The sequence below is a fragment of the Cervus elaphus genome, chromosome 1 (assembly GCF_910594005.1).
Source record: "Cervus elaphus chromosome 1, mCerEla1.1, whole genome shotgun sequence".
Lineage (NCBI taxonomy): Eukaryota > Metazoa > Chordata > Mammalia > Artiodactyla > Cervidae > Cervus > Cervus elaphus.
This window is the reverse complement of record NC_057815.1, coordinates 88,591,256-88,614,693: the sequence shown is the minus strand read 5'-3', so window position 1 is coordinate 88,614,693 and position 23,438 is coordinate 88,591,256. Positions and strand designations below refer to the sequence as shown.

The window sequence follows — 23,438 nt, the reverse complement described above, 5'->3', positions numbered from 1 at the left end:
ACATCACTTTCCCTGCCTAGAACAGAAGCCAGCAGGTGTGGGAGGCCTCATCAGTTCAGTTCAGTTCAGTCGCTCAGTTGTGTCCAACTCTTTGTACCCCATGAACTGCAGCACACCGGGCCTCCCTGTCCATTACCAACTCCCGGAGTTTACCCAAACTCATGTCCATTGAGTCGGTGATGCCATCCAACCATCTCATCCTCTGTCGTCCCCTTCTCCTCCTGTCCTCATACAACATGGCCAAAGGCTACCTGTCTATGACGGAGCAGAAGGCCTTCTCTTGGCTGCAGTCTTTGAGTCTCCTAAATATCACTGACTATCCCGCCTTAGGGCCCTGCCTCTAAAATCCTACTGTCCCAGTGGTCTTCAGTAGGCCCTCAAACTGAATCCAGATACCACTGGCTTGTGTCTATCCTGGAAAGCTCAGCCCAGTCCAGAGCCTATTGGCATATTAGCAAGGTAGAGGCGTACCCACACCTGCTCAAACCAGCTTCAGCTCAGCTGTGAGAGCCATTTTTTTTTTAATGCTTTTTATTTTGCAGTATGATAGTGGTAATTCATGTTTGGCTGTAAATCCTAGTGTCACGAAGTGGGCTTTGAAACCACTCACTTGCTCCCTCTCTCTCGCCTCTTGGGCCTCCTCCTTCCCTCGGGTAGCAGCACCCGCTCGAGGTGGAGCAGAACAAGGTGTAGGGCTGCACCCTAGCCAGCAGGGATTCTTGTGTCTGGAGAGGGCTGCCGGGCCTGTCAGGACAGTCAGAGGCTCAGTGCCACTGCCCTTCTCATTGGCTGCAGAAATGCATGGAAATGAAGAACACCATCCTGGCCCGGCAGAAGGAGATGCACAGCTCCCTGGAGAAGGTAAAACAGCTGATCCGCCTCATCCACGGCATCGACCTCTCCAAACCTGTAGACTCTGAGGCCACTGTGGGGGCCCTCTCCAACGGCCCGGACTGCACCCCCCCTGCCAACGCCAGCACCTCCACGCCGGCCCCCTCCCCACCCTCCTCCTCCTCCCAGAGCTGCACAGCGAACTGTAACCCGGGGGAAGAGACTAAATAACAGAGCCCGCTAGGAGAAGCCACGAGATCCCGGCGCAAGGAGAGCAGAACCCTGAAGACTCTAGCAAAGCCAAGCCGGGTTTCTTCTGGGAAGTACAGAATTCTTTTGGTTCTTTGGTTCCAGAGAGAGAGAAGATGCTTGTGCCAGGTGGCACCAGAGTTTGCCAATTGATCCTTCTTCTTCTGTGTGTACATGCAAAGATTGGACCATGTTACATGAAATAGTGCCAGCTGGAGGTTCTTTGCCAGCACCATGCCAAGTGAAATAATATATTTACTCTCTCTATTATACACCAGTGTGTGCCTGCAGCAGCCTCCACAGCCACGAGGGTTTGTTTTGTTTTGTCGGGTGGGGAGCAGGGCCGGGCGAACGGAGGAGAGCAGGTTTCAGATCCTGGTTTGCCGAGCCGCTCGTTTAGGTAGAGGAGACAAGTCCAAAGAGTGTGTGGGCTTTCCTGTTCTAAACTCTCACCACTATAAAACCAAAAAGAGGAAACGGAGATTTCACCAACCCCAGTGCCCAGAGGAGGGGTGGGGGAGGGGGTGGGAGGGAGCCGGGGTGGGAAGAGCGTACCGAATAAGCAGTATTTCATAGTGTCTGGAGTGGGCACCGTGCCGGGAGCGATGGACACCAAGAACCAGCCGCCTGGTTCTTCTCCGGAGCACCCCGCTCCCGACTGTGGGCACCCCCATGCTCCCCAAGTTCCTTCCCTGCTTTGGCAAATTGGTGCCATCCCCATGGGTGAGCCGGTTACCTTCCCTCTCCAAGAACAAGCAGAACCAGGCCTCAGGTGGCCCTTGCCCGGGGCAGGGAAGAAGGGTGTGTGTGTGTGTGTCGAGAAAGGAAAAACGGTGGATCAGTGATTTTACTTGAAAACAAGCTCCATCCCTTTTCTATATTTATAAGAAGAGAAGATCCTGAGCGAAGCAGCACGCGACCCAGGTGTGTGTGAATCGAATGGAGATGTTTCTTTTCTCTCTTTTTTTTTTAATTTTTGTTTTTGTTTTTTTTTTCTTTTAAAAAAAAAGTTTTATTTTGTTGTTTATTTTACTTTTTTGGTAACAAAAACTAAAATAAGGAATAGAAAAGCTGTTTTTCAGGCTGACAGTCCAATTAAGGGTAGTCGAGACCTTGCATGGTAGAATAGGAATCATAGTGTCAGTGAGGTCCAGTGAGTCTGTGTGAGTCCTTTGTGTCATCGTTCGGGGCACTGTTTTTTTATGCAAGGGCAAAAATCTTTGTATCTGGGGAAAAAAAAACAAAACAACAACAACTTTTTTTTTTTAATTAAAAAGGAAAATAAAAGATATTGAGGTCTTCCTAGTGTTACTTAAATTAAGATCAAGGTAAGAAACATTGTAAAAAAAAAAAAAATTACAAAAGTGCTATTTGTTTCCTAAAAACAGTGATTTCTATTAAAAAGGTGTCAGAACTGGAGAAAATGCTGTGTAGTTATAATTTTTTAGCACAGAACCTGCTGATCATGATGACATTTTGCTGTGTTTGTGTCTCAAGACTGGTGGGCTAGTCCCCGTGATTTCTGTCCTCCGGACGGCTGCAGCCCTGAAAGGCAGGGGCAGAGCTCTCCCACCATCCTCCCCTCCTCGGAAAAGACTGTCCTCCCTGCTTGGTGCAGGGAGCGGAGCTCCCGTTTCTGGAGCCCACACGGAGCGCGGATGGTGTCAGGGCCCTGCTTCTCGTCTCCTCGGGTTTTGCTGGAGCAAAAGGCTGGTGCCTAAATCAGATCCTTCCTTTGGTGCTGCTCTTGGTCTTTCAGCCACCAGCATTTCGAGTGCCTGGGGGACAGCTTTGAAGGGAGTGGCCAGTGAAGCTCACTGGTGCCCACACAGCCCAGCTTTGAAGGGTGCAGGGAGCAGGCTGGCTGCATCGGCCCTTGGTGCTTAGAGAGGATGAGGGAGTGAGATGTCTTGAGGGGACAGGGTGTCTCTGAGACGAGGGAGTCCCTGGGCGGCCTTTGTCTGCACGCCTTTGAAGAACGGTCTGCATCTCCAGCCGCTTTCTCTGCCTGCTGGCTCCAGGCACTGGCGATGGGAGTCTTACCCCCCTTTGCCCACCCACAAGCTTCCTGGGTGACCTTTGGCTAGAACGCTGTGCTTGCCTTGGCCTGGCCTGTCGCCTTCTTGAGAAAACCAGGGTTCTGAGAGGCTCGGACCATTTCTGTCATTTTTGCCTTGTGGGAAATAAATTTTTGTCATGTGTGCACTCCTGCTGGAGACCTTTGCCCACGGCACACATCTGGCCTCAGGAGAGAGGCAGAGACTCTGTGCCCAGGCACTCCCAGAGCATCTCCCCCAAGTCTGCCCCATGTCCAATAAGGGCCAGAGTCTAGGAGGGGGCAGGAATGGACCAGTCATCTCTCCTTCACCTAGTGCGGCCGGGAGAGACAGAGATGGACCCTGAAGGCGACTGCCACAGAGCAGTCCTTTTCACGTAAAATGTGTCTCTTCTCTGCCAACCGTCTTCGTTCCTCTTCCCGGGATGTTTGTTAGAAGAGGGGATGAGGAGGGGGCTGCACCGGCCTCTTGAGAGTCAGGGCGTGGCTGCAGGGTTGCCCGAGGGGGAAAGAAAGGCACTCCCTCTGCTCAGGCAAAAACCAAGGTGCTATGTCTAGTCAGGGAGCGTTGGGAGATGCCTGGACTCGTTGGAGGAATGGTTGGCAGGGCTTCAGAGCCCAGAGGCGGGCTGTGCGCCCTGTCTTGGAGCCCTCCCATCGGACTTGTCTGGGCCCAGAAACAGGAGGTGGCCGCTTAATACCTGTCTTCTTGAAAGAAGAGGCCTTTGCTCAGGAAGGATCCCCCTGGGGATTCTCAGGGGTGGGTGGCTGGGCCAGGAACTTACACCAGGGTTTTGCAGGCTGCTGTGAGCAGGCACTCTCTGACCTTGCCTAAGGTTGGGGTGCGATTCTTCTCAAGTTCAGATGGAAGCCGTTGTGCTAGTCAGCTAGGATGACTGAGTGAAAAACTGCAGCCCTGCCCCCAAACCCGCATTCTGGATTCAAATCCCCAAACTCCCCTCACTGCAGAGAAAAGGCCCTAGTCACCCGTGTCCTCCTCCTCCACTGTCCTGCCAAGAGAAGAGCCTCCCCGTCCCTCCAGACCCGAGGGTCCCTGTGACCACCCGAGACACACCTTCATGACCGCCCCACCTCGCTCTTCCTCTCCGCTGCTTTTCCCCATGTCCGGATGTAGCCACTGACAGGCACGTCCAAGGGCAGCCGGCTTGCGGCCACTTCAGAGGCCAGGGGAGCGGCTGGTCAGGGACTGGGACTGATCCAGCTGACCACTTGGGCTGGATCAAGAGGCCTCTGTCAGGCCCGCAGCCACGGTGACGCGCCCTGGAGGCAGTGAGGTCATGTTGCTGTCATCTTCCCTGCTCACGGTCTTGCCAGTGTGGCCTGCAGCTCCCTTTTTCTTGCAGAGCCTGCTGGGTCTTGTCTCACCTCTGCTGAGCTAATCCAGAGTTCTGCTTGCTTCCTTCCTTACTGGGCCAGGGAGGCCCCGCTCGAGACAGCCCCTCACGGGCCTTAACCTGTGTGGGGCCTGTACCCTGGCCATGGTGGCCTCCGGCTGGCACCCAGCGCCCAGTGTCTGCTGGCCTGCTGGTCCCTGTGGCTTCTTGGCTCAGGCTCAACCGGGCGTGTGAGTGGGGCGCGCTTCCTCGCCCCACGCCTCTCCCGTGAGGGCGACCGCGTTTGCAGCTCACTGCAGTCTCTGTGTGCGCGGTCGCCTCTCCAGCCGTCTCTGCCACCTACTCCTGGGGCCAGCAGAGCCTTGCTGGGCTCTCATCCCGAACCACGACGACCCACACAGCACACTCATAGCAGTTTCCTCCCTACATTCCCTTTTAGGGTTTAGTCTTTCTCATTTATCCAAAGGGCTTAATTTAGGAGACTTTTACCCCAGGGGAAGAAGGCTTTTTGGTAGGAGGGAGAATGGGGGCCCAGGTACGTCTTCCAGTCCCTGGGTTCTCCAGATTGCGTGGCTTTTGTTGGATGGAGGTGACCTTACTCTGTGTGAAAAAGAAGACCGTGGACCTCACCCCCACCCCTCAGCTGGGCACCCTTGGCAGGAAACAGGAGACCTGTTCTCTCCGGCTTAGAGCAATCCTCAGTGTCAGCTCCTTTCTAGGAGGTGAAGGGTGACCCTCCCACCAGGGTAAAGGGGAAGAACTGGAGGGTTTTCCTATTTAGAGAGCCCCGGTGGAGCTCCTGAAAATAGCCCTTGTCAAGGAAGAGCAGGGCTCACAACGTCTCTTCACTCTCCGCCCGCAGAGGCTCTTGTTCCGAGGACTCCACCAGCCCCACAGCAGCCTCTGGCCCCTGTCCCTCTCTCCGCTGTTGCTGGGTCCTCAGCCCAGGGTACGCTGCAGTCAGGCAGGACCGCCGGAGGTCAGTGAGCTCTGAGCAGAAAAGTGCCAGCCAGCTCCCAACCTGTCTCTTGTCCAAGCCCTTTGTGATTTCAGTCTTGGTAGAACTTGTATTTGGAGTTTTGTGCTTCAAAGTTTTTGTTTTTGTTTGTTTGAGTTTTGTTTTGAGGGGGTGGGGGGGATACAGAGCAGCTGATCAATTTGTATTTATTTATTTTAACATTTTACTAAATAAAGCCAAATAAAGCCTCTCAGACTCATGGTGTTGGGTTTGCGGCAGGGGAGGGTGGACAGGAGGCACACGCTCCAGTCCCGGCCTCCAGGGAGGGCCCCGTCGCTGGACTCCTGCCAGCAGCACCTCCCCAGGCTTACTGACTGGCTCATGCCCCAAACCAAGAGGAACACGGAAAGGAGCTGTTAAAACTTAACGGAAAAAGGGATGTTACGGTTGAGAGGATGTAGGAACCAGCCCCAAACCAGCTGGGGCCGAGGAACACTAGACCCACCCGACCAGCAGCCGCACACGGGGGCCCCAGGCCTCACCGCACAGGTGTCCCCCACAGCCCCTCCCCGGAGACCTTAAATAATTTAAATAGCAGGGAGGGCGGGGTGGCGGCAGGGCTGCTCCTGTGGTCGGCAGGGAGTGTGTGTGAGAGCCACAGCGAAGACGGCGGGTAGCCGCGAGGTCAGGTGGGGCCTCGGGGCTGCTGCAGGGCAGTGAGGTATTTGAGGGCAGCAGCCCCGTAGTGGCGGGACAAGTCCTGGTGGAACTCGTCCTTGAGGGCCCGGAGGCAGTCACGATAGGTGGGGTTGGAGCGGAAGCGAGTGATGTCAAGGCTTGGGGTGTGCGGCAGGTGGATGGTGAAGGCCTCCGGCAGCACCAGGAGCTCGTATTCCTGGGGAGGGCAGGGGACAGTCACTGCATAGGCTGGGGGAGCGGGGCAGCTCTGGGGCGTGGGGAGCAGGTTCATCCAAAGTCAGAGACTTGAGTTCTGCAGAGGGCCCTTCACGGTATGGTGTGCCCCTGGATAGTGAGGTCCTTGGGCCTGCTGTTCAGTCGCTAAGTCACGTCTGACTCTTTTTGTGAACCCACAGACTGGAGCCCGCCGGGCTCCTCTGTCCATGGGCCTTCCCAGGCAAGAACACTGGAGTGGGTTGCCCTTTCCTGCTCCAGGGGAATCTTCCTGACTCAGGGATCGGACCTGTGTCTCCTGCACTGGCAGGTGGGTTTCTTTACCCCTGAGCCCCCCGGGGCAACCCTCGCTGGGCCTCGAGGTAGTCTCAGATCAAGGCTGGAGACAGCAGGGCGCCCCTCACCTGTGCGTCCAGCTCTATGATGTGGGCCACCTTGTTCCAGCCAAAGCCCACGAAGCGGGGATCGTAGCGGGGACAGTCACGTGGCACCACCACGTAGGGCTCGTAGTCAACTGCCCACTGCACTCGGTACGGGGCCTGGGCCTCCCGCCAGCGGGCGTAGTCTGTGGGCGCGTGGCCCTGGGGCCACTCGTGGTACCTGTGCAGGGGCAGGGCAGGGCGGGGGCCAGTCTGAGGCTGATGGGGTCGGTGTGGGGAACTGCAGCGCTGGGCGGGGCTAGGCCAGTGGCCTCTCCCACCTGAAAGTGTAGAGAGACCCGGCGTCCAGCAAGGTCAGCAGTTCGGCTTTGGAACTGGGGAAGCGGAAGCGGTAGTGCAGGGTCTCGAACGCGGGCACCACCAGGGCCGCCTTCCGCCTGCCGCCCAGCTCCAGCTGCTCGATGGAGGCCCTGAGGAGGGAGCACGCCGTGAACCGCAGGGCACTGGGGGGGCTCTGCCTCCAGCACTGGGCCCGGGGGCTCTCGGGGCGCGGACGCTGCAGGCCAGGAAGGAGCAGGGGTGCCCCGCCAGGGCCCACGGGTGCCCCCGACCCCGTCCACACCCACCCGGCCCACCTGAGGTAGTCGTAGAGGGAGTGGGCGGGCAGGAAGTCGATGTCGCTGAGGAAGACGTAGGGCGTGAGGGCCTGGGCCAGGGCCACGTTGCGGAGCTGGTTGATGGGGTGGAGGGAGCCCTCCCGGTACATCACGTGGTAGGCCACGTCCTGCCGGGCAGAGAGCACCGCCGAGGTCTCCACGAAACGCAGGAACTGCTGGGCCTCTGCGTCTGTCAGGTACAAGGCCAGGCTCATGGGGCCCGGCCAGTGCCTGCACAGGGCTTCCAGCATCTGCAGCCTGGGGTGAGGGGGGTGGTCAGTCCAGGGGAGGGCGTGCGGACAGCCCCCTCCAGTGGCTTGCTGAGCCCCTTCCAAGCACTTTGCGAACTGTTCTTATTTCATCTTCACAGCCAGCCCACAAGGTGGGTACTTTCTCATTTGACAGATGAGAAAACTGAGGGCCAGAGATACTAAGCTTTGCCCACAGTTCCACAGCGACGGAGGGCAGTTTCCCGACATGTGGGTGATCCCCACAGCCTGAGCTCCTTCTGCCATCTCTCCGGTGTTTCCAGCTCCTGGAACTCCTCAAGCATCAGGCAGTAAGAGCTCTCCCTTCCACCAAGTGGAACCCTCCTCTTGAAACTCCCAGACCGCGCACCGTGCCCCCGGGACTGCCCTCGGCTCCCTCACCGCTCCATGGAGAGCTGGGCCACCAGGGTGACGTCGTGGGGCTGGGCAGGCGGCGGCTTGTGCGGCAGGAAGGTGATGTGCACGCGGTGCACGGTGAGCTGCTGCTGCCGGAACTCAAAGCAGGTGTCCTGCTCCTCCAGCTGTGCCAGGGCCTGCTGCAGCTGGGGGGTCGTCGGGGAGAGGAGGACGGGCTGGGTGGGCAGGCAGACAAGCCCCAGACAAGGCCAGGTTCCACCAGAGCAGGAGGGAGGGGGTGCAGAGCCTCCCCGAGGAAAGGGAAGGGAAGGTGACTCCCTCTCACCTGCTCGGCCCCAGGAGGGGGCGGGCAGGGGCACCCAAAGAGCTCTCTCCGCAGCAGGTTGCCATCATACTCCAGGAAAGTCAGGTAGAGGTTGCGGAAGGATTCCACGTGCTTATTCTTCACGCGAAGCTTCTTTGGTGAGTTCCAGTGGATCACCTGGGATCAGGGAGGGAATGGGAGGGGGGGCGAGGGGGGACGGGAGCTAGGAGCAGGAATCCCCATGGGAGCCCACCGCCACCGCTCAGCGCCCCCACGCGGCTCACCTTGAGGTCAGACGCCTCAGAGTAGCAGCGCTCAGCCAGCGTGTGGTCTGACAGCTGCACGTTCCATAGGCAGGGCAGGGGTCGCACCAGCCACGGGTGCTCCTTGATGACGGCGTTGAAGATGTCCTGGGCAGAGACGGTCGCCGTCACACCTCGGCCCAGAGCCCGCCCCCACCGCCCTTCGGAGCCCCCAGACCTGGTCGGCCAGCGAGGTGGCGGGCAGGGTGAGGAGCTCCCGCGTGGCCGTCAGCTTCCACATCTGCTCCCAGCCAGCCTGCCGAAGCCGGTCCAGCCGTAGGAGTATCACGCCTGCTCAGGGGGGAGAGGCTGTCATGCCCACCTGGGATGACCAGCTCCTGGGGCCAAGGCTCCTGAAGGTGTCTTCCAAATGCTTGTTTTTGTGCAGTGTTCATATTTTCTGACTGCTCAGACATGAGTGTGGACTAGCCGTGTCCACAACTAACCCTCTTCGGGGTGAAGGGGAGGCAAAGCACAGTTTACAAAGCACCCCCACAACCATCTTCTTAGACTGAGTGATCCCAGGGCTGGGGAAATGACCCCCATTTAATGGATGAGAAAACTGAGGCTCAGCGGAATCAAGTGACTTGGCCAAAGGCATCTAGCATCATTAGCCCAGGTGGGAACTGTGATTTCTGGCTCTTCTCCCAGTGTTCTTTCTACAGAACAATTCTTGGGGGCCTCTCAAACATTCTATGCCCTAACCAGCCCCAGGGGCCCAAGGATCAGTGGCTGCCCTCCTGCCTCTCCCCGCAACCCCCACACTGTCCCCACCTGTGTTAAATCCCCGGCCCAAGGCAGGCCAGGGCCTGTGATTCCTCCAGAGGTTGCCGAGGTACCAGTCGCTTTGGTTCTCCACGAGACCAATCGCTTGCTTGTCTGGGAGGGAGGGCACGAGGGAGCCGTCTGAGGCTGCCACTGGACCTCAGCTCAGGGCTAGGCCACAGGGAGGCCTGGATGGCCAGGGAAGGGGGCTGACTGGGGTGGGGTCCCAGACCTCTCACCAGAAAAGTGAGCAAAGAGTGCCCAGAGTTCTGCAATGTCGGAGGCAAAGGTGACATCTGTGTCCAGGACAATGACACGGGCCAGGTCGGGGGGTAGGGCACTGGGCAGCACTAGCTTCATTAGCCCATAGAGGCCAGAGTAGTGCTTGTTGGGGATCCAGGAGACCTGGGGCTGTGGGTGGAAGCACAGGGCGTGAGCCCGCAAGAGAAGGGCTTACCAGTGTCGGAACATACTCGGGGTGACGTACCCAGGAGGGTGAAGGATTGGTGCTTCAGTAGATGTGATGGGACCGGGTCCCAGACAGCTCTAACCTGCCCTCCCACTGATCCCCACAACCCTGGGAGGAACGAGGCGGGCAGAAGGACTGGGGCTCCTGCCTTGAGCTCGTCAGCATTGTAGAAGCTGATCTGGACCGCAGGCACCATCCATGTGTGAAAGAGCATCTCCAGGATGTTCCTGGCCACGGCATCGGTCACCAGGTGAAGGTGCAGTGGATTTTTCCTTCAGGAAGAACAAGGGAGGAAAGCTGATGGGCCCCAGAAGGAACTACAAGGGAAGGAGCCCTGCCCCGAGGGGCTCAGAAGAGGAAGCACCGATTGCTATCACGAGCTTCTCCCTGCCCAGCTCAGGGTATTCTTACGGCCTCCTTCCAGGGAGGAAAGGGACACTCCTGGCTGTACCTGTAGAACAGCAGGGACTTCACCAGGGTGACGACATCTCTGCTGGAGTTATGTCCTGCACAGACGATGGCCACCTGCAAGAGCTGGGGAGGGGACAGCAGGTCAGTGGACTCCAGACGGGAAGGACCTGGGGTTGGGTTGACCGGGCCTAGGGCAGTGTATAGCCCCACCTGGCATCGGAGCTAGGCCGGAGTGTGAAGGGGGGGCTCCACGGAGCTGGGGTACACCCCCCTCATTTCCCAAATGGGGAGGCCGGGGCCAGGAGGAGGGCAGGTGTGAACCCGAGGCGCCCCCGGCTGGCTGGTCAGTGTCAGAGCCGACACCAGGTGTTGGGATTCCCACAGGTGTCCAGGTCCCTCGGCTTGGGGGCGCGGGGGGACCCTGGCATTCCCACCGCCAGGGGCCGTGCGCACCTACCTACCTCGCACTTGGGCGGCGGCGGCGGCGGAATGCAGTCCGAGCGGTTGTGGCCCCCGGGGTCTGCCGGCGGGACTCCATCGAAGGCAGCGGCCCCCCGAGGCTGCAGCCGCCCGTCTGAAGGTACACGTGGCGTTGGCGAGCCGGGTACGGATCCCGGGTCACCCCCGCCACCCTCCCCCCGCCTCTCCTCCCGCTCGCTGCCTAGCTCACAGTCCGGGTCCCCGCCGAACAGGAAGAAGCCGATCAGTAGCAGGAGCAGCAGCAGCAACGCTGCGGCCCCCAGCGCCCGGGGGCGCCCTCGGAGCAGCATGGCTGCGGGCAGCGGTCCTCACGGCGGGGCGCGACCCCGGGCTGTGGCCTCCATCGCGGGCCCTGTGGACCAGGGAGGGAGAGGCGAAGTCAGCCCTGGGCGGCGGGGCCCGACGGCCACCCGGTCTTGTCTCCCGCCGTTGAGTCGCCACCTCACCTGCTCCAGGGGTGTGGGGTCCCCAACCTTACTCTCTCAGAAGCTGGCTGGGGAGCAGGAAAGGGGAGGTGGAGGCGCGGGCCAGCCCCGTCTGAGCAGGAGCCAGCCCCGCCCCCAACCTGGGTTCAGGTTTCACCTCCGCTCGGCTGAGTCCGAAGGGGCGGGGAGACCCCCCTGGGGGGGAGGGGGAGGGGAGGGCTGCCCCGCCCCGCTACCAGGAGCCCCTACACCCGGGAAGGAAATGCGGGAACCCTCAGGGTGGCCGGAGGGCTCGGAGGCAGCCACCCGTGAAGGACCAGTACGAAACTACCTGCTTTGAGCCCATCCCCCTCTTCCCTGCTCCGTGAACCTTCCCCTGCGAGAGGAGCAGGGTCCCTAGGCCTAGGATCAAAGGAATAGCCAGAATTAGGGAGAGGGGACTGGGCTAGAAGGAAGGGCCTGGAGGGGTGGGGGCTGGGGGGTGGGGTCGGGACACCTGCTCTGGGGGCGGAGGCGGGGCTGGCGGCCAAGACCCGCCCGGAAGCCGCAGAGCACCTGGAGTCCCAGCTTTCCTCTGGGTCTGCTCCACCCCCAACTCGGTGCAGGTGGCCTGGCGGCAGAAAACCGCCTTGTGAAAGTCGCCTTCCGCCCAGGAGCTGGCCAGGGGCCTGCTGGGCAGCGCCGGGAATCCCCAGCCCTTGCCTAGACCGTCGTGGTTGTGCCAGGCCCCGAGCCTGGATCTGTCTTCTCCTGCCCTGGAGGGATGGGGGTGTGGGGGGGGGTCCGCTCCAGGCCGCCAACAACCCATCACCGTTGATGGAGCCGGAGTGCCTGTCCTCTGCTCTAGGCCCTGTGCTGAGGTTCCCCAGCCTCGCGCAACAATCAACCCTCAGTCAGTCCTGTGAAACAGGCTGGGTTCTCCCTGCAGAGCTGAAGTGACCTGTTAGAACACCCTCCTGAGGCTCTACCCGGCAGGGCAGCGTGCTGCTCCTCCCTAAGGGTTTCCTGTCCCAGCACCTGCCCTTGAGGTTCCTGCTCCTGGATTCTATCAGATTCTCACAAGGTAGGCCTCTCCTTCCACATTCCTTGGTTTGTTGTTTTCCTCGTTCTTCTCGCAAGGAGACCTCACTGACTTGTTTATAGCTTGTGTCTCCCCTGCAAGGTAGCTGCTCATCGGACTGGGCCTCTAGCATCCGACCAGGGCCTGTGAGCGTGAGCTGAACACGGATGGGCCGCAGTGTGACCTGGAAAGGAAGGGGTCCAGGCAGTGTCCTTCAGCCCAACTTCCAGCTGTAACAAGTGAGGGTCTGAGAGGCCCCTGCCTGAGAAGAAGTTGTGGCAGAGCAGCCCAGCCTGAGACCACCCCCCTCGCCTCAAGTCTCCCTGCTCTGTGAGGCCAGGATGCCTTTCTCTGGGAAATGGGGGTTCTGCAAGGAAGGGCTGGCTTTGGGCCTTTGGAGGCCAGGGGCAGTGGTTACTATGGAGACTGATGCGGCTCCTCATACATCTGGGAATTGAGAGACGAAGGGAGGTAGAGTCCACTGATGTGTCTGGAGCTTCGAACCTTCAGTCCCCCGAGCCTCATTTCTAGCCTAGAGCTGGGATGAGTGGTGAGTGAATCCCTCCCCAGCCCCCTCAGCAGAGACTGCGGGGGAGTAAATAGGGTACCCTGTGAGGGCCTGACCAGGGAGTCTGTGCAGGGAGCTCGGTCTGCAGAATGATGGTAGTCACTCACGGTACTGGCCCTTCCCCTCACTCAAAGTATCACTCAGGGGGATATTGAGGTGCTGAGATCCTTGCTGGGCCTCCAAGAAATTCTTCTGGGGTGTGGAGGGAGAAAGGGAGATAGGTATAGGCATATGAAAGAGTGCTGGTCTTCTAGGCCAGAGACATCATTTGACCCAGCTCTACCCAGGACTTTTCTATGTGACCTTAGACCACCAAGGCCCCTTCTCTGGGCTTCAGTGTCCACCTCAGTATACCTGTTGGACTGGTCTAGCTGTCTTCCCCTTGGTTCGGGCCAGAGTGAAGGAGACAGGATCAGGTCCAACTTGCCCAAAGGCCCTTCAAAGCCCAGCCCAGGTGACCAAATTCAGGCAGGGGCCCAGGAGGGCGGGGCTGCCCTGGGTGCCTCCCTTACACACGACCCTCTTTGTCTCTGGGACCTGATGAGGCACAAGATCTGGAGAGGAAATTCAGGCCGCTGTGCTGCTGCCAACCTGGCTGAGCTCCTGATCCCTTCCTTGGCCTGAGGGAGGGAAGGGAAACGGCCTCCAGCCCCAGTGTCCCTTATAGTCTGTCCAAGGGTAGGGGTGGGGGGGCATGCTCCTCTGTCTCCCATGCCCCTCTCCCTCCGCAGAAGCACAGGAACCACTAGCCCTGGGAATGCCAAGGAAACCCCACACAGTCCCCTTCCTCACTCTCACTCTGCCTTCCACACTTCCCCTTCCTCACTCTGCGTCTCTAGCCTCAGATACAGGGGCGAGAGTACTGCTGATGAGGTTTGGCGAACAAGTTCATTAAGACCGTGGGGATGTAGGGAGGAAGGAAGGAAGAGCCCCATATCACATGCCCTGAGCCCTGGTCTTAATCCCAGTTGCTAACTTGATTCATGACCAAGCAGCCTCAACAGTCGCTGCTCTGGCTGAGCTGTGGGCAGTAGGAGAGAGGACCCTATCACAGGAGACCCTCGCTGTGGTCTCTTTGGCCAGTGCCATGCTGTGTGACCTAAGACAAGTCCCTTCCCCTCCTTGGGCCTCTTATTCCCCATCTGTGAAACGGAGTTCATACCAATCTGGCCAAGTTGCTAGGAGGAGTTAAGTATGAGTGAGCCTGGCACCCAGGAGGTGGTGAAAAACAATGTAGATGATGCCCATGTCCACCTCTTCTGTTCCCCAGGAGGTTTGCCACTCTTGAGGCCCTGGACACATCTCCCTGCCTCTTCATTCCCTGGCAGGGCAGGGCGGGCAGTTAGATCCCCCATCTAAAAAAAAAAGAAAACTAAGCTGGGGAGGAGACTTAGGGAGGCAGCTCAGAGATGGGTTGTGGTTTCTTGGTGAGGTGTGTTAAAATGCCTGGATTCTGTGGTCAGACTAGACCAGGATTCCAATCTTGACGGGGCGTTCTTAAGCGGATCCTTTCCTCTTGTGGAGATAATATCTGGTGGAGGGGATTAAGTAAAATACTGTACTAGTCTCAGAGTGCCATAAACCTGCTGCCCTGGTCCCAACGGCGCAGCCCCGCGGGCCCCAGCCCTGCCCCGCCCATTTTCCCACAGCCAATCGGCGGCCGCCTCTTCCGCGCATCCGTTCCCTCCACCTCTGGCCGCTCCTCTCCCACCGCCCTTTCCTTCCAGGGAGGCTGCCCCGTTTGGGAAGAGATTCCCTGGAGAAGCTCTCATTTCTTGGGAAGCAGCTGAGAGCTGGAAGATGCACCGGAAGGCCAAAAAGCGCTGTGAAATTGACCCCGAGTTCAAGAAGCCCGTCTGCCCTCTAACCATTTTACAGATGGGGAAACCCGAGGCCCAGAGAAGGGAAAATCCTAATTAAGGTCACCCCGAGCGGAGAGCTGAAGCCCAGGCCAGGGTTTTCTCCGTGAAGATGGGAGTTCAGGTGCGCGACTTGGCGGGAGGGCGGGGGGAGGGAGGATATGCTCCGTGTGGGAGCCGGGGCACTAACGATGCTGGCCAGGGGGATCTTGACTGCGTGGGAGGCTGGACTCCTCGCTGCCTCAGTTTCCCCAGCACTACCTCTGGGAGAAGTCAGGCGACAAGGCAACGGGCCAGACGCGCGCCTGCACGCAGTCCGATTGCCCTTAGGCTGTCCCCGCGCTCCCCACCCCCCCCAAATCTGATGGAGGAGGCTCCTCTCTGGGCGCTGCCTCCCAGCCCTTTATAAGCCAGGCCTCCCGTTCGAGCCTCTCGGCGTTCTATTGGAAAGGCTCCTGATCCCTACTCCAGAGTTAACTGCTCAGGCTGCCGCGGGAGCTTTTTCCCGGAGCTGTAACTGCGCAGGTGCAAGACAGCAAACCCGGAAGGCGGAAGAGCCGGTTGGGGCCGCCGGGTCGGGGGCGGAGAGCGTGTGAACCAATGACCTGAAGGAATTTGGGAGGGCGGGATTAGGCCCGCTGTTATTTAACGATACCCTGGTGGGAGGTGATTTAAGAAATGGGGTGAAGGGTGCTTCAACGGCTCTTCGCGTCACCATCCTTCTGGCCCGCGGAAGTTAAGGAGCACAGAGGCGGGCCTAGCGCCGGAAGCAGGAAGGAGGGCGCAGGAAGCAGGGCCCCGTAGCCAGTCGCGCTGTCGGTCCGTGGGTCTGTCGGTTTTGAGGGTAGGATGGAGAAGCTGCGGCTCCTGGGCCTCCGCTACCAGGAGTACGTGACTCGTCACCCGGCTGCCACGGCCCAGCTGGAGACGGCAGTGCGCGGCCTCAGTTACCTGCTGGCAGGTGCCACCCTGACCTTTGACCCATCCCTTCGGGTCTCTGACCTCTGACCCCACCTGCCTCCCCCCCGCCCCTTCCCTGCGGAGCCTGAGTAGTGATCGCTGTGCCTGAGGCGTTCCTTCCAGGTTCCCGTTAGGGCATAGGGAGGGGATGTCCGGGGACCCGAAGCAGCAGGAAGAGGCAGACTCTCACCGACGCCTCCTTCTGTGCCTTCTCCCCAGGTCGTTTCGCCGATTCGCACGAGCTGTCAGAGCTGGGTGAGCCGGGCTCTGGGGTGGGTTGGGGGCGAGAGGGTGGAGGAGGGCTTCTCCGAGGGCTTCCTAGATTTCCCGTTAGATCATCCAGTTCTGTGATTGAATCAGACAGGGGTCCAGCGTCCACGGTCCTAGGCCGTCGCGTATGCCCCCCTCCCCGCCATAGTTAAGAGAGATGTCTGGGGACCTTGCCTGGTCAGGAGGCTGAGCCAAGCGCCACTTCTGCCTTTGCTCCGGTAGTCTTCCCTACAGTCACATGAAGCGGGTACTGTTATTGTCCTCCTTGTCCAGTTGAGGGAACAGAAGTTTAAATGAGGTTAAGGAATAGCCACCGAAGGCCTCAACCAGGATTCAAATCCCAGTCTCCCAAATTCCAGAATGCCCAGACTGTAACTGCCTCAGGGGTGTTTACCCAGTCAGTACAGGAGGCACAGGTTCCGAAAGGATGAGATGGGTTTTAAAAGGTAGGGATGGAATAGAATTTCAGGGACAGGCTGCAGAGAGAGCAAAGGCCAGGAGGTGACTGCACCTCCCATGTCTCTTTGGAGCATGATGGGCAGTTCTGGGCTGCTGGATAACCAGTGCTATTCAGCAGGGCAGTAGTTGGTATGTCATAGAGATCAAACCAGCCTTTCTTGTTCTAGCTGCTCACACAAGAGGTCGTTTGGGGGGAGTGGAGAGCTCTGAGGAAGTGGGTGGCAAGACGTATTGTTTCCACATAGTATGTGTGGGTGGCTGAGTGCAGCAGGTGATAGGTGATCCCTGCTGCTCTGGGGAGAAGGAGGGGGTGGAGGCTGCAGAGCCAGCCTCTCAGGGCCACTCTCTGCCCCTCAGTGTACTCTGCCTCTAACCTGCTGGTGCTGCTCAATGACGGAATCCTACGCAAGGAACTTCGGAAAAAATTACCCGTGGTAAGAATTGTGCCAGGAACTGAGGGCCAGAAGCACGGGGCTTAGGAACAAAAGAGTAACCACTAACCCGGGTTTGGAGCACGTGTTATGGTCTCGTAGAGTACGAGACGTGGCTGCATCCACCTGTGACGAGTCCAGGTGTTCATGTCCCCTTATCAGGTGAAGAGACTGGCTTTCACAGGGTAGAGTCGCCTGTCCCAGCAGGAGACCTCAGGCTTATGCATTTAATCTTGGGAAGAGGAACATCTAGACTCCTATCAGAAGTGTCCTCTGGGGGAGGGGCTGAAACCAGGGGGGCCTCCTGACCTCTTGGCCTGGGGTTCTTGCAGTCCCTGTCCCACCAGAAGCTGCTGACATGGCTGAGCGTGCTGGAGTGTGTGGAGGTGTTCATGGAGATGGGGGCCACCAAGGTGTGGGGTGAAGTAGGACGTTGGCTCGTCATCGCCCTCATCCAGCTGGCCAAGTATGTTGGGACCGTGGAGGGCCGGCCTGGGGTGGGGGTCACTGAGACCAGATGTACCGACGGTATTCAGCAGAGCACCCCGGACCCCTGCCGCCTAGCCACCTCCCGCTTCCCCAGCCCTGCCGTACTCCCAACCCAGGGCTGTACTTCGGATGTTCCTGCTGATCTGGTTCAAGGCTGGCCTCCAGACCTCACCCCCCATTGTTCCACTGGACAGGGAGACCCAGGCACAGTCCCAGGGTAAGTGCTTGCCCACTCTGGAGTGGAACGGGGCACGGGCTGATTGGTAGATGAGAGCTGACCTACATGAATACAGCACTGTCACCTCGGAGCACACCTCTCCCCATCAACTCGTTTTGTCCTCATCAGCCTTTATTGGCATGTTAGAGAAGAGAAAGAATGATGAGGTCAGAGGCCAATCAGAGCTTATACTCAGGACTTCTGACGTCAGAGTCCTCAGTCATTTTTGTGGGCTGCGGGAAGAGGGGACAGAGCATCAGGAGGAAGCAGGGCTCTTGCCAGCCTTGTCTCTGGGCCTGGCTCTGTATCAAGAGCACGGCCTCAGGAGGCAGGGTACCCAGCAGATGTACCGCTTTAGGGCTTTGGGCCCACCAGCTGTTGGCCTCTGGGTCTTACCCCCTTGACTTTGAGTTGCGGGCAGGTCTTTGCTTCTGTTTTCATGATCATGTTGAAAGCAAAGCACACAGGAGATACGCCATCCCCCTCCTTCTTAAAAATTTTTGTTTATTGGCTGCACCACATGGCCTATGGGATCTTAGTTCGCTGACCAGGGGTGGGACCCGCACCCCCTGCAGTGGAAGCATGGAGTCTTAACTGCTGGACCACTGGGCAAATCCAGATACAGCCCCTTCTGTGCTGTGGTCCCCATGGACCACAGGTCCCCCTTCTTGTTCCAGTGCCTGGGAGGCCGTAGTTCTTAGCTGGTACATCTGCACAGGTGATGCTGGCCTTTCCCCAGGTTGGGAAGGGCTGCAGAATGCTCCCCGCTATGAACAGGTCCCAGGCACAGTCTCTGCAGTGGTGTCCTTGACTCCGCTGCTTAGTACAGGTTTATCCATCCTCCTCTTGGTCCATGAGCATTCACTGCATATGCATTCGCTTGTAGGCTCTGGTAGAAGCGTGTCCGTCTGACAATACGACCTTTTATCTATTCCCACCAGATGGTGACCACAGCGCTGGCAGCCAGGAGCAGTCATATGTGGGGAAGCGGTCAAACCGGGTAGTGCGAACCCTCCAGAATAGTAAGTGTGGGAGGCAGCTGGACGAGACACCTTGGTGCTGAGGTCAGCGTGGGCCTGAGGGCCTGGCTTCCGTCACTGCCTGCCCTCCCCCTGCCCTGGCCCTTGGGCCCGGCCGCTCACCTGCCGCCCTTGTGTTCTAGCTCCGTCCCTGCACTCGAGGCACTGGGGGGCCCCACAGCAGCACGAGGAGCTGGGTGTCACCCCCACCCCGCTGGGGCTGCAGGAGACCATCGCCGAGTCCTTGTATATCGCCCGGCCCCTGCTGCACTGTATCCTTAGCCCAGGCCCGGGTCGCGATAGACGGGGGCAGGCAGGGCGGGCCGTGTGCCAGAGACATCCTTAACGCCGTGGCCGGCAGTGCTCAGCCTGGGCCTCTGGGGTCAGCGGTCGTGGACACCCTGGCTCCTGTCTGGTGTCATGGACGTGACCAGGTGAGCCGGGCCTGCCTGGGGGCCCCATTCCCTCTGTCCAGCTTTGTGCCACAGGCCCAGCCTCACCCGGGCAGGCAGGGTCCCTGCGCTCCTGTCGCTGGCCCGAACCTTGTCCCCTCCCCGCAGCCTGAGCCTCCTGAGCGACAGGAAGGGCCTGACCCGGAGGGAGCGGCTGGAGCTGCGGCGCCGGACCACCCTGCTGCTCTACTACCTGCTGCGCTCCCCGTTCTACGACCGCTTCTCCGAGTGAGGACTGGCCCGGCCCGGCAGGCCCGGCCTCCGCGGGGCGGAGTGGGGGACGCGGGCCCGGCTCCGGGGTCCCCACGCCTGTTCACTCCCCCCTTCCTCCCTCTCTCCTTCCCCAATCTGGGTTCACTGAACACTTGCCGTGTGCTACCCTGGGTGTGACTTCCCTGGTGGCCCAGACGGTAAAAGCATCTGCCTACAATGCGGGAGACCTGGGTTGACCCCTGGGTTGGGAAGATCCCCTGGAGAAGGAAATGGCACCCTACTCCAGTATTCTTGCCTGGAAAATCCCATGGACGGAGGAGCCTGGCAGGCTACAGCCCATGGGGTCGCAAAGAGTCGGACACGACTGAGCGACTTCACTTCACCCTGGGTGTGGTCACTCCTGATTTCTTGGGGCTGTCTGCCCAGTGTGCTGCTTAAGCTGTTGTTGGCAGGTGAGGGCAGGGCACCGGGGACCGTGGGCGTGAACTTTCTCTGTCCTCAGCTTGCTTGCCCACTTTCCTAAAGAGTTGGGATATTCCCCACTTCTCACAGGAGACACTTAAGTTCAAAAAGGCTGGGCAGCTGAAATGAAGCCACCCAGCCAGCCAGTGGCAGAGCCAGTTCCCATATCCATGTTCTCTCCTGGCCTGTCCCTGCTAGCCCAGCCCTCCATCCATCTCCTGAGAGGGTCCAGAGCTCCTAGCCACAGAGAGGCCTGCTGGGGGTGAGTCAGGGGTGACTCTGGGCCAAGTCTCCCAAAGGGGTCACCTAAGGTCAGACCGAGATTTGAGCAGGGGTCCCTATACTGCAATTGGGGCTGTGAGAAAGGCTGGAGGCTCCCGGGACCCATTCTGTCCAGGTCATAACAGGTACACTGCTTTAAAGGCTGGAGTGATCATAGGAATTATACTTAACATTCTGTACACACAACTTCTGTTTATTTTCTGAGTTGGTAGAAAGTAAGCTTAGGTCAGATTTAATAATCACCTCAGTGAAAATAACTGCCTGGCAGTTTCTATTTTCAGATGAGTTTGAAATCTCACAAGGTTCTAAAGCCAAATCCTTTTCCACACTCCAGAGAGAATGCTCTGGAGACTTTTGTGGATCGTGACCTTTGCCTACAGACAGCTTGTACTCTACGGAGGAAACCTTGTAGCCCCAGCATTGCTCTGAATTGAGGATTAACTGATTGCAGAGGCAGCTTCCCAGGCTGTAGGCCTCCAGTCTGGCTTGTTTTCCTGCCGACCTGACCAGCCCAGCACCCTTAGAGCAGTGGCCCAGACTGAGGAGGGCTCAGATCCCGACCCCAGAGGACAGGGAGCAGGATGCCAAGGACCTCTGGAATATAGTCTGGGAAAAGAGAATTTTCCTTCCCCCTTTTTATTGTCAGACAATATAGTCTCTGGCACTGGGCTGCCTCCCAGTTGTGGGCTGAGGTGTGACCTTCCCAGGCCATGTGGTTGGGGACGGCTGGACCAGAGCCCTTGTCCTTCTGTCCTTGAGGATGTCTCTGATCCACATGGTGACTCTGGCTCCTGGGATGCACTGCCTTTAGTCAGGTGGTCAGCAGAGGTTTGCTGCTCCTGGATTTGCAGGAACCCAAACCCCCTACTCAGGCTACTCCTTTGTTGCAGGGCCAAGATCCTCTTTCTACTCCAGCTCCTGGCAGACCACATCCCAGGCATTGGTCTGGTCACAAGTAAGCGTGGGGCGAGGGCGTGATAATTACTGTCACGGAGCTTATGTGTGGCCCGGCTTCCTGTATCCCCTTGTAATTTGACTCTTGGCACAGTTGGGAGAGGGAGCCATGAGGTCAGCTTGGGTGGGTGAAGCTCCTTGAGTGACGTGACACCAGCTTTGCTGGGCGGGGACCATATGGGGGAGTGGAGCCTGCTGGCCATTTGGAGAGGCCCCTCAGCAGAGAGGCCCTGGGCCGGGGCTGTCCGCATGGACAGCGGGCCAGCTGTGTGACAGCTCTGAGCTTGAAACTCTTTGTCTGTAAACACGGCCAGAGATGGCTGCTGACGCTGGCGGGGGAGGTGGGAGGGCGGGGGTCCGGCCAGGCGGACGGGAGCCTCAGGAGGGCCCTGGGAAGAGCTGGGTTGGAGTCTGGCCCTCAGCCCTGAACTTGCTCCCCTCTGTCATTGCAGGGCCGCTCATGGATTACTTGCCCAACTGGCAGAAAATTTATTTCTACAGTTGGGGCTGATGGACATTCCGCAAGTGGGGTGTGGGGAGGGGCAGGGGGTGCCTCAGCCCTTCACGTCCCCTGGGCCCCTCTGCCCTAATAAACCTGACTCTGGCAGCGTCCACGCCTGTGACTGCTCCATGCCCACCGCCCGGAGCGCGCCCGGCTCTCACACCCTGGCTGGGCTCCACACACAGCCCTGGTCTCCACTAGAGCTCCCCTAATTCCCTCTCGACTCCGCATCCTGAGCACACGTCGCACCTCGTTACTGGCCAGGAAGCCCCTGCTAGGACTGGGGCGCGGGCTTCTCCAGCCTGGAAAGCTGGAGTCCCACCTCACGAGCATGGGAAGCTGTTTGCCGCAGCAGCTGCGAGAGTAAATGCCGCTTGTCTCGTCGGTCCCTGTTGACGACCAGCAAGGCTGAACCCAGACAGTAGATGCCAGCTGCCCCTGTGTCTTCCGACCCACGCCCTGCCGGAGCCTGACGCCTGGCAGCCGCTCCGTGGTGGAGCCTGGTGCTGGTGGGCCTGCCCCAGTGCAGAGGGGCCCCTCAAGCCCTGACCTCTGCTCGAGGGCAGAAGGCCTTTCTCCTGTGGGAAGGGAACGTTGGGCCCCAGCCAGCGCTGCGGCTGACCCTGGGCAGCAGTAAGGTTGCCAGGGCTGGGAGCGGCCGGGTGTGGGTTCACGGGGCACGAGCCGGTGTCTCCCCCGTGGTCTTCCTGGAGGCACCGTGCAGGGATTGGGGCTCGGCGGCTGCAGTCTTTCTGCTCGGCCTCCCCCTTCCCTCTGTCTCTGCTGCCTCCGTGCTGTGAGCAGACCACATGCTCCGGCTGGAGCTTCTAGCCGGTCGGGCAGCCCCTCAGGTTCTGAGAGCACTCCATCAGCTGTCAGCGGTACCTCTGCTGCTCCCAGACACCCTGGGATGGGCCGGCTGTCCCTGACTGCTTTCCCCACGTGCCTCTGAGCAGCCCCGTCCTGGTTCCGGGCCAGGGGGTGGAGGCCCTGAGTGGTCACCACGCGAGACCCGCTGCCTTGGGTCGTCTGAACCAGCATGGCTGGGCATCTGTTAGGGAGTGTGCTCTGGGCCCCGTGCTGTGCGTGGAAGTGAGTCAGGCCCGGCTCGCTGCCCTCACTCAACAGTGGAGGAGACAGGTGTGTGGATGCCTCCGTGCGCCGGGCCGCTGCAGTAGGTGGAAGTGTGTGTGGGTCGTGGCCAGACTGCCTGCCTGTCCGCACCAGCCGGAGGGCGCCCTGCTCAGGGAGCCCTCCGCTCAAGCCGGCTTCCAAACTGCTGAGACTTCATCTGTTCTCAGCAGGCAGACAGAGGAGGTGGAGGCTGTGTGCGCAAACACAGCACAGGTAGTTGCTGCAGTGGTGTGACGCCCCCGCTGCGCTGGGAGAGAGCCCGAGCAGAGGCAGCGGCTCGAGGGGGCGGGCAGGGCGGGAGCCACCAGGCCATCGCCTCCCAGGCAAGGCCGGGGTGGTCTGGCAAGGAATGTCTCAGGTGGTGGGGAGGGACCTGTTTGAAACCGCATCTCAGTGCCGGGGCAGGGGGCCTGTGGGCAGGGGAGGAGGAAGGTGCAGCAGGACGCTGCGGGCGGAGGCCTATAGCCGTGGATAGGGCCAAGTTAAGGCAGTAGCAGGAGGGGTGGGGGGTAAGCCAACCAGGCCTTGGGGACTGGTTGTGGATACAAGGGAAGAGGGTGGCATCTCGGAGGCAAGGAAATGAGGGGTTTGGAGTCAGGAGGAGCCAGAGTGTCTGAACTTGTGGTTCCTGGCGGAGGGCGGGGGGAGAGTGGGCAGAGGATGCTAAGGCGGGGTTCCTGGGAGCCAGTTGTGTCTAGGGAGGGAGCCGGGTCCCTCCCTCTGCTGACCACACTGAGCTAACATGGGCCAGGCAGGAAGCAGAGGGCCACACAGACTTGCCGCAAGCCTGTGAAGAGACTCAGTCTCTGGCCGGGCATCACGCTCCATTTATTCGTTCATCCAGGATTTACTGAGCACCCAGCAGGCATCCAATACTGGATATCCTGTAGTCCCTTCCCTTGGGAAGCTTACACTCGAGAGGCCCGGG

The 23,438-nt window shown here is 59.4% G+C and overlaps 3 protein-coding genes across 34 annotated transcripts in view; 2 read left to right on the top strand and 1 right to left on the bottom strand.

Moving 5' to 3' along the window:
* The window catches only part of PHF21A (PHD finger protein 21A), a 193,578-nt gene extending 187,874 nt beyond the window's left edge, over nucleotides 1-5,704 (top strand). For all 24 annotated transcript variants that reach the window (XM_043910511.1, XM_043910535.1, XM_043910484.1 and 21 more), the window contains one exon: nucleotides 796-5,704. In XM_043910511.1, coding sequence (XP_043766446.1) covers nucleotides 796-1,062 — 267 coding nt within the window. In that variant the 3' untranslated portion in view covers nucleotides 1,063-5,704. The remainder of the gene's footprint in view (nucleotides 1-795) is intronic.
* On the bottom strand, nucleotides 5,553-11,353 carry LARGE2 (LARGE xylosyl- and glucuronyltransferase 2). 3 transcript variants are annotated; one of them, XM_043910290.1, is made up of 15 exons: nucleotides 11,201-11,353; nucleotides 10,945-11,106; nucleotides 10,736-10,848; nucleotides 10,315-10,397; nucleotides 10,012-10,135; nucleotides 9,634-9,805; nucleotides 9,404-9,508; nucleotides 8,808-8,920; nucleotides 8,612-8,737; nucleotides 8,349-8,504; nucleotides 8,048-8,208; nucleotides 7,377-7,655; nucleotides 7,062-7,211; nucleotides 6,766-6,961; nucleotides 5,553-6,344 (listed from the first exon to the last, which is right to left on the bottom strand). In XM_043910290.1, the coding sequence occupies exons 2-15, from the start codon at nucleotides 11,042-11,044 to the stop codon at nucleotides 6,135-6,137; spliced, it is 2,088 nt and encodes a 695-aa protein (XP_043766225.1). In that variant the 5' UTR covers nucleotides 11,045-11,106; nucleotides 11,201-11,353; the 3' UTR covers nucleotides 5,553-6,134. The 3 variants fall into 3 exon arrangements, with proteins under 3 accessions (XP_043766225.1, XP_043766216.1, XP_043766234.1); XM_043910281.1 differs by having other exon boundaries at nucleotides 10,736-11,106; XM_043910299.1 differs by lacking the exons at nucleotides 10,945-11,106; nucleotides 11,201-11,353 and having other exon boundaries at nucleotides 10,732-10,837.
* A 543-nt stretch (nucleotides 11,354-11,896) lies between these two features.
* On the top strand, nucleotides 11,897-22,766 carry PEX16 (peroxisomal biogenesis factor 16). 7 transcript variants are annotated; one of them, XM_043910580.1, is made up of 11 exons: nucleotides 11,897-12,242; nucleotides 15,846-15,881; nucleotides 16,713-16,789; nucleotides 17,119-17,252; nucleotides 17,392-17,492; nucleotides 18,434-18,514; nucleotides 18,655-18,783; nucleotides 18,866-18,945; nucleotides 19,072-19,191; nucleotides 20,811-20,875; nucleotides 21,327-22,764. In XM_043910580.1, the coding sequence occupies exons 4-11, from the start codon at nucleotides 17,179-17,181 to the stop codon at nucleotides 21,586-21,588; spliced, it is 912 nt and encodes a 303-aa protein (XP_043766515.1). In that variant the 5' UTR covers nucleotides 11,897-12,242; nucleotides 15,846-15,881; nucleotides 16,713-16,789; nucleotides 17,119-17,178; the 3' UTR covers nucleotides 21,589-22,764. The 7 variants fall into 7 exon arrangements, with proteins under 7 accessions (XP_043766515.1, XP_043766495.1, XP_043766489.1 ...); XM_043910572.1 differs by lacking the exon at nucleotides 11,897-12,242 and adding an exon at nucleotides 14,513-14,790; XM_043910551.1 differs by lacking the exon at nucleotides 11,897-12,242 and adding an exon at nucleotides 15,194-15,627 and having other exon boundaries at nucleotides 21,327-22,755.
* The last annotated feature ends 672 nt before the right edge of the window (nucleotides 22,767-23,438 follow it).